At 38.3% G+C, this 8,708-nt stretch overlaps 1 protein-coding gene across 1 annotated transcript; it reads right to left on the reverse strand.

Moving 5' to 3' along the window:
- Window positions 1–566: 566 nt before the first annotated feature.
- Window positions 567–6,650, reverse strand: LOC108665324 ((Lyso)-N-acylphosphatidylethanolamine lipase). The gene is made up of 8 exons (XM_018152068.2): window positions 6,132–6,650; window positions 4,872–4,948; window positions 3,730–3,942; window positions 3,506–3,509; window positions 2,738–2,883; window positions 2,144–2,261; window positions 1,601–1,787; window positions 567–993 (listed from the first exon to the last, which is right to left on the reverse strand). Exons 1-8 carry the CDS (start codon window positions 6,158–6,160, stop codon window positions 733–735), a joined length of 1,035 nt encoding a protein of 344 aa, XP_018007557.1. The 5' UTR covers window positions 6,161–6,650; the 3' UTR covers window positions 567–732.
- Window positions 6,651–8,708: the final 2,058 nt, after the last annotated feature.

Here is an 8,708-nt window from a genome sequence, read left to right on the forward strand (position 1 = left end):
CAATCTGACTTCACTAGAAATTTATCCGAAAATTACATCAGGATGTTCGACTTGATGATGCAGAGAAATGGTAAAAACTCGATTCCATAGAATTCAGTCAAATAAATTATGACCAAACTTAGTGTGCGTACCCGAATGTGAGCATTGACTTGAAGATACACTGGTGCGCAAAGAGTTTATTCAACTCTGATGTTACTCGCATCTATTGAGGTAGAGTTATCGCCAGTTTGAAGTGAGCTCGTCCAACTGTAGATCGATAATTCTCATATGCGCCCAGCATCAATTGCGTGTTTTTGGTAACGAAAGAGGTTCGATTTAGAATGTTTATTAATATATAATAATAATAATATAGCGGTTTCAGCGTTTATAAGTCCGTTGGCCTGCTGCCGATTCTTAACATCACAGAACATTCGCAGCTTGTTGCGGTCTCAACTCTCAAGCTCTGACAACTCACTGCTCTAATTCTGTTGTGCTTAACCGCCCGGCCTCCTTGCTTGACCAGAAACTGGCGCACAGAGCTGGGCTTGAACCCGCGCCTCTCTGCTCCAATCTTGGTATTCTGAAATTTAAGCACGTGGGCCACCCTGCCTCTCGACATTAAAATTAAAAAAACTTATAGTAAATCAAACTTTTCATTTGTGTAAATGGCTGTTAATAAAATCTGTCATTAAAAAGTACTCATTGCTAATTTGAATTATTATTAGGCTAAAAGACTCTAATAACTCAACATGGTCAACTCGAAGCGGTTGTTTGCAGAGCGTCAACAAGATGCTCGGACTTCTTTAAATTACATGGAAAAGATTTCCGAGCTTCATATGTATTTTTTTCTGTGGCATCGCATAAATTGTTGTTGATATGACGCAAATCGCCGCTGGGAGAGTGACGCGTAGAAGGTATGATGCCTTTGTCGATACCTTCGAGAATGTCATTGACGATTTTGTTGAACTCGTCGGGGACATCGGAGTGTATGACGTGTCCGGCGTCGGCTATGATCTGCGGATATAAACGACGTTTTCTAAAAATCGTGATCGATCTAAGTCATAAATGACCGCCTGTGATGATGAACAGAATCAAATACACGAAATGATTACTGATATCGATGGGATTCTGCCTCACTGTGCAGTACCCACTAACTACAACATTTAAAAATTCTTACTAGGAAATTGACTGATTCTGGGCAAAGAGTGTATACCTCATTTATTTCATTTCTCATGTCTCGGATGAAAGGTGAATCGAACTCGATGTCATACAAAAAAGTATTGCGGCAACAATAACAGTAACACTTGAATTTCCAAATGCGACAACGAAAATAGACTTGACGTCAGTAAAACCGGTAGCCATTGCGTTATCAATGACCTTGATTATCTTCATTGTCTTGGGGCTTGTATACACTGTACTTAGAACCATGAGCGTTCAGCTTTCAGGTTCTAATCAAAATGTCCGGCAGGATTCAGCTGGACATAAAACTATTTGATTGAGCGTGAGTGACATCGTTATTTAGGAGGTCATTGCAACAGTGAGATATCGTTTACACCTCAACGACCAATATGCGAGGCTAGAGACTAAATATTTCCAGGTTGACTTACAGGCTAACTCATACCTTGATATCGACGTAGGAATCTTTTCTGATGTCCTTGACCTTGAAACTGGTCTTTTTCGAGACCCACGACAGCTGGCCGTGCAGGAACGTTATAGGAACGTCCCCACGCAAGTCGTGCATGCGGTTGACCAGAGGGAAGCGCGCCCACGCCACCCCCAGCATCAGCGAATGGAAGGCAACTTCACCGCTGCAAAAGGAAAAATGTTCTGATTTCTTATTTTTCCAGCGGAGTATCAATTTTTAATGCGTGTGATTCTCAAAGCTTGCTTCAATTAGATCGCGTGATTAGAAATAGATTTATAGAGTGAATAATACTTTGGCAAGCGGGCATCGAGGACCATATTTTAATATCGGATTCTCATGCACATTACTATAACAGAACAACCATCATAGGCTAACTGTATAGGCTAAGAGAATCACTAATTTCGTGATTGGTTGAACTTACGTCGGGTTGCGGGCGTTGCTGTGGTAGAAAAGTGAAAACTTGGTTGAACTTACGTCGGGTTGCTGGGGTTGTTGTGGTAGAAAATTTGTTGAACTTACGTCGGATTGCGGGCGTTGCTGTGATAGAAGTAGTCGTGGACGGCGCTGACGTGGTCGTCGGTCGCTCTGCCGTAATGCGTCGAATCGAAGGGCGGTTTTTGACGAACGTACCAGTGACCTGACATGTATAGTCATTAGTGAACCAGTGACATAACGTGTATAGTCATTAGTGAACCAGTGACATGACGTGTACAGTCATTAGCGAACCAGTGACCTGACGTTTACAGTACAATACATTCAACATATTTAACTAGACGCAATGCAAAAGAAACATTCGACTGGGTGCAATACACTCGAGGCAATTAACGGGGCGCAATACAATCGAAGCATTCAAATTTACGAAATACATTCAATATATTCAACTGGGCTCAATAAACTAGAGGCATTCAACGGGGCGCAAAACACTTGAGGCATTCAATTGGGCGCAATACACTCGAGGTATTCAACTGGACGCAATACAAGAGCAACATTCAACTGGGCTCAATACACTTGAGGCGTTTAACGTGGCGCAATACAATAGAAGCATTCAACTGGGCACAATACATTCAATATATTCAACTGGGCCCAGTATCTCACAAAACGAGCTGGACTCACCCAGAGGGCCGAGCCAGCGCAGCAGGAAGAGTGGGGGCACAAAGTGCGACAACACCCACATGGTCATCACACCCACGGAGTTGTTGTTGTAGCGGCCCACCTGCTGGGGGAAGCCCCAGGGGTCCTCCAGTATCAGGTGCACCACCCTGAAGCAGTGGGAATTTAATCGAATTAATCGAATCAATTTAATCGAACGTGCATTATGCGACAGTTTACTTCCAATGAACTTCGGAAATTTTAATACTTCCAAAACACAGATTTCTTATTATATTATATATCTTTATATTATTATATTATGCTATATATTATTATATGATAGTGTTAATTTATCTAAGGCAGCAGGCAAATGGTCCTTATTTCTATTTAAAATACTTACATCAATATTCTCCAGCACATCGTTTTCAATAAATATAATAGATCAACTTTTGCATGAATTTTGAAGCACACTTCATAAATAACGCGATCTTGTGCATAAATTATGAAACATACATCATAAATAACGTGGAACTTGTGCACGAATTACGAACAGTCTTTTTCTATTTCGAATGTGGAACCAGATTCAAAAAGTAATATGAACATTTTTTAGATAGATTTGAGATTTAATTCGGTTATCCCATAGTAACGGTGTGAAATAAATATCTATTGATTTGTCTTTGAAAATTTAAATGCAGTAGCTAAAGAGGCCATCGACTTTTTTTCCTTAATGTCATTTATTCTGACAAGAAAAATTGCCCCAGTGTCACAATCAGTCCCACACTGAAATGTAACCAAACTGTCCAAATGAAAATGAATTAGGACTAAAAATGGTACACGGCTGAATAACATAATCTTTACGCTAATTTCTTATAATTATATGCTATCGTCAAAAATTGCAGTCATTGATTTAAAAAAAAAATTGAGAATCACCTTACATTTTCAAAATAATTAGGTGAAAGTACTGACTTCAATTACTGTAGTTCATGGAATATAAGCAACATGATTTATCAAATCACCGAGCATATCCATGAAGTAAACTGGACGATGCTCTGCCAGCGCGTCTACGTTGAGACACCAGAAGGCGGAGGGACAGCCGAAGCCGTGGAGCAGCACCAAGGGCGTGTTGCGGCTGGCGGTGTTGGCGCGATATGTCAACACTTTGTTGTCAGTGTTGCCAACCACGCTGCCGATGTCAGCAAAAACGCCTTCGTCTTCCAAGGATTTTATGTCTGTATAATTAAAACAATAGGACGAATTACATTATTTAACATTGAAAATTTACGCGAAATTTACCTCTGGGTAGCTCCCAATTGGTTTTAAATTAAAATGATATTTGCCCATAGATTTAAACTGTACAATATTATCATAACAATTATGAATAAACCTGTTGAAATAAAAAAATTATCTATGGCCGGTTAAAACGAAAAATTCACGCGAGGTCATTACATTAAAAATTTGGTACTACTCCGATCTATTTCTACGAACTGCCATAAACCGTAAGTTTTATGGAACTGCCAAAACAGAAACTTACGAACTGCCAAAACAGAAACTTACGAACTGCCAAAACAGAAACTTACGAACTGCCAAAACAGAAACTTACGAACTGCCAAAACAGAAACTTACAAACTGCCAAAACAGAAACCGTAAGTTTATGAGCTAGCGTTAAATCCTGTGTCCATGCAGCCATGTAAGCGGCGAGGTCACGGTATTGAGGTCAGCAGTTCCTAGCAGCTTGAGCAGCGTGCGAGTAGATGTCGTCACGTTAAAATGTTAGCAAACCCCCAACATGAGGGTGGGAGCTACTATAATTCTTGACTATTATTTACCTGTCGACGTATTGCTTTTTGGTTAATAATAATGTTAATGGTAATATGTTAATATACAAATGTTATCACGTATTAATTTTAATGACAGTGTGCTAAGCATAAGCAGTTTCAACGAATATGGTACAAAATAACCATGCAACTTTCCGTTGCAAGGCTAACCATAACTTGCACACAATTAGAACTCTAATTTAAACTGCTCGTGTTCGGGATTCATTAAAAGTTTCTAAATAGGTCGCGAAAAAAATTGAATTGAGTTTTACTTTATTTAAAATTATTTTAAATATCCACTAACTCAAACTGAACTGAAACAATATTAGTAACTCGCAACTCACGCTTCAGAAGTTTGTGTTCGGCAGCTTGGAGGAGCTCGTCCGACGTCGGGCACCAGCCAACCATCTCCCCATACGAGCTGAGGGAAAAGATAGTTTGTGTAGGGAAGTAAAGTTGCGATCACCATTGAATATATCATCACCTTAAGACTTGATATCACCATTGAATGTATCATCACCATACGACTTGTGATCACCGTTGAAAATATCATCACCTTAAGACTTGTGATCATCATCAATTGCCTGATCGCCTTAGGGCTTGTGATCACCATTGAATCTATCATCATCTTAAGACTTGCGATCACCGTTGAATATATCATCACCTTAAGGCTTGCGATTACCATTGAATATATCAGTAGTTCATAAAATATAATCAATATGATTCACCACCTTAAGACTTGGGATCACCTTGAACCTTGCGATCACCTCACAAGTAAATTTGCAATCAAAATTAAATACATGATCACCTTCAGATTTGCGATCACTTCAAGAATAACGATCATCTCTAAACTCGAGATCAACTTAAAGATTGCAGTCATTAATAACCAAATTTCCATTTACCCTAGAACTTTCAATCACCATAAAACGTGCTGGTTCCCCTTATTCACTTGTGTTTCAAATAAAACGCACGGTCGCCTAGAACCTGTGATCAGCCTGGAATTTGATATGACTGCTGAAAGTGCTATCTATGTAGACATTAAGTTCCTCATTGAACTTATAATGCCAATTGAATTTGTGATCATTATTGAACGTTTGATCACTCAAGAGTTTGTGAACGTCATTGAACTTCCGATCACAATTGAAGGTAGGGCTACTATCGCCCTTTAAAATTTGTCCTCGTTGAACGTGCGATCACAATTCAACTAGCAATGACCTCAAATAAAGATCAACATAGTACAAAATTTATTGAACACCATAAACCATAGAACATGCTTACCATAAAAAAAATTATCCCCGCATCGACGACAAAACATCAATCAAAAGCATTGAATAGAATCTATGATAAGTAACGCAGCAAGCTGGGCCATTGAATTTTACGAGAAATATATTGTGACCTATTATTACTTTACATTATAAATATAATGGGTAGTCTAGCTGTTTATAAATGTGATATATTACTCAAATATGACGTATTATAATTTAAAAATAAATATTACTCGGATAGCTATTACGAAATCTATCGAAGGAAGTTGTGTAATAGCACTTTATACAACTATTTAAATTTTACAATTAATATACTGTCGGAAAACAATCATTACTCACCATTGTTGGTTTGTCCACTTTTCGAACATCGTAAAAAGCAACCGCAAAGACCTAACTATATTACTTAATTAATCAAATCGTGAAAATTTTGCTTCATGCACAGTGCGTTCTTTGCAATCTGAATTTTGGCGTCAAAAGTGACTTTTTAGACAGCACACGTCATCTATTAAAATTATTCAATAATAGAAAAAGCTAAATAAATCAGCAATTGCATGTTTGTTTGGGCTAGATAATAATAAGTTAATTTAATTTCTGCAAACTATTTATGTGAATTTATTGTCAATGGGGATTTTAAAATTATTGTAAGTTTGTTAGCGTGGCCAAGTGTCCGATTCTTTCAGCAGCGGTGAGATTTTAGCTGCGATTTTTCGAATTCAGAAAAAAATAAATCTTATTGTGCATTGAACCATAAGCAATTCTTAACTTGATTGAAATTTAGAGTGAAAATTAAGCACGAGTTTAAAATAATTCATACGCGATCACAATGTCTGCTACGCGATAAGTCTACTAACTCAATATTAGGCATTAAACTCGATAATATTAGACCGTAAGCAAAATGTTAAAATACTTGCAGCATGAAAAACATGAAATGAAATGGTGACTGAAATACAATCAAGATCACAGTGATAAATAATCATTTGATTGCATGACAAGAATCTAAATTGACTAATGTTTAAACAATCTAAATCGTACGATTGTTTGCATTCCACGGTAGGATACTTCTTGAATTGACTTTCGTTCAATCCGTACCCACAGCCACCGAATATCAGAGAGTAAAAGAGAAACTTCAACTCTCGATGACTGAGACTTGAGCCTGCGTCGATAGTTCAGGAGTATCTGCATCATAAACAGGGAAAAGTGCATTAAACCAGCACATCAGGGACAATCATGCCGCAACAGTCCCTTTTCACACATAACATGTTACGTTACAAACAGCTCTAAATTACTTCAATAATAATATAAATCACACCAATAACACACCTAGTCAATTCAATCACCAGCGCACTCTTTTTCACATCATTTTCAACAATTCACTCGCATCAAACAACTCCGTCATTAAGGCAAATACAATATATACTCACAGTCCTATATCTTATCACTTATCAAAATAATCAATCTCAAAAAGCCATCATTAAAATAGCAACACTCACACTTTTATCACTCATCAGTCACGCCAACAAAACTAAGCAACAACGCCCTGCATTTTGCCAATAAAACTCTAAACTATACACTCGGTAGTCCACCGAAAACAAATCCTGTAAAGAATTCCAATACTCACAGTCACAATTCAAATCTCATCAATTGCAACATTAGACAGCACTCAAGCAATCATCAGCTCACTCTGCCACTATCGTATTTTAACTCAAACGCAATTCCAAAAACATCAAAAGAATTGACCACTTCCATATATTTTAAAACCTTGCTTACTCTCTCTGTATATCACATTGCTGATTTTGCCTAAACTTGTCTAGCTTTCCCCCATCTACCATAATCTATGTAACCATAATTATTTATACCTTACCTTATCCAACCTTACCTAACCTGTACGGCTCTACTCCATCCATACTCATAATAAACTTTCCGTACTCAAAATAATGTAATTATCTCGAGCCCAACCTTACATTACCCATAATTCAAAACCCTGCGCAGCATTACCCAAACTTACTTAACTTTGTTTATTCTTCCCTAACCTAACCNTTTTTTTTTAGACTATCCCTCAAGTTCATTTTTTAGTCGAGCATATGCCATGCATATGCTCGTCGCTCGTGCATGACCTTGTGCCCTGGCCCCCTTGTCTTGTCACTCTTGTCTAGTTTGTTGACTCTGTTCTTGAATGCATTCATATCATACCTGAGCAAGAGCATCAACAATATCTTCAACTTCAGGGAGGGATAAACTCAGTGTTCAGAAAGTGGACAAAAGTTATGATTTAAGTGTATGCTGGAGAGTGGAGCTTGACCCCTGATGTTTTCAATAACATAACATAACATAGTGATCTCAGCACTGCAGTGTAGGCCTGATGTGGCCTGTTGCCAATTCTTTTCCTTTTTGTGCCTTGTTCACGGAAGATCTAAAATCGTGTCATTTGAGCGGATCTTTTTACGACTAAGGAAAGTTTGAAATAGCTACGGTACTCGACTTCCACCAGGTTCGATATGGTGCTAGGCATTTCAAATCTGAACATGTATTTTTTCATAGCTTTATCTAGTATGTTGAACTTTGTTCTTGAACACGTTCATTATGGTTCATACTTTGAGCGCCAAGCCGCCAACAATGTCATTGCACTCATTGGGGAGGCTGTTCCACTGCCACTGTTCCACATGTCGGTGATCTGAAGCGAGAAGAAATTTTGTTGCATGGAGAAGTTGCAGCGCAGTTTTTTAGTTTATAGCTGTGGCCCAGGGTGCAGAAGGTGGAAGCATCGTCGCCAATATATGGGTTTTTAAGCCCAAAGCGTCGCCGACCATTTCCAAGATGCGTCGCCGGGTAATTTTTAATGAAAAGCCATTTACACTGAGTAATGAAAAACTATTTACAAGCTACAAACTTATTTACAAGGTTGCATGCACGTGTTAC

This window comes from Hyalella azteca, unplaced genomic scaffold, assembly GCF_000764305.2.
Source record: "Hyalella azteca isolate HAZT.00-mixed unplaced genomic scaffold, Hazt_2.0.2 contig13197, whole genome shotgun sequence".
NCBI lineage: Eukaryota > Metazoa > Arthropoda > Malacostraca > Amphipoda > Hyalellidae > Hyalella > Hyalella azteca.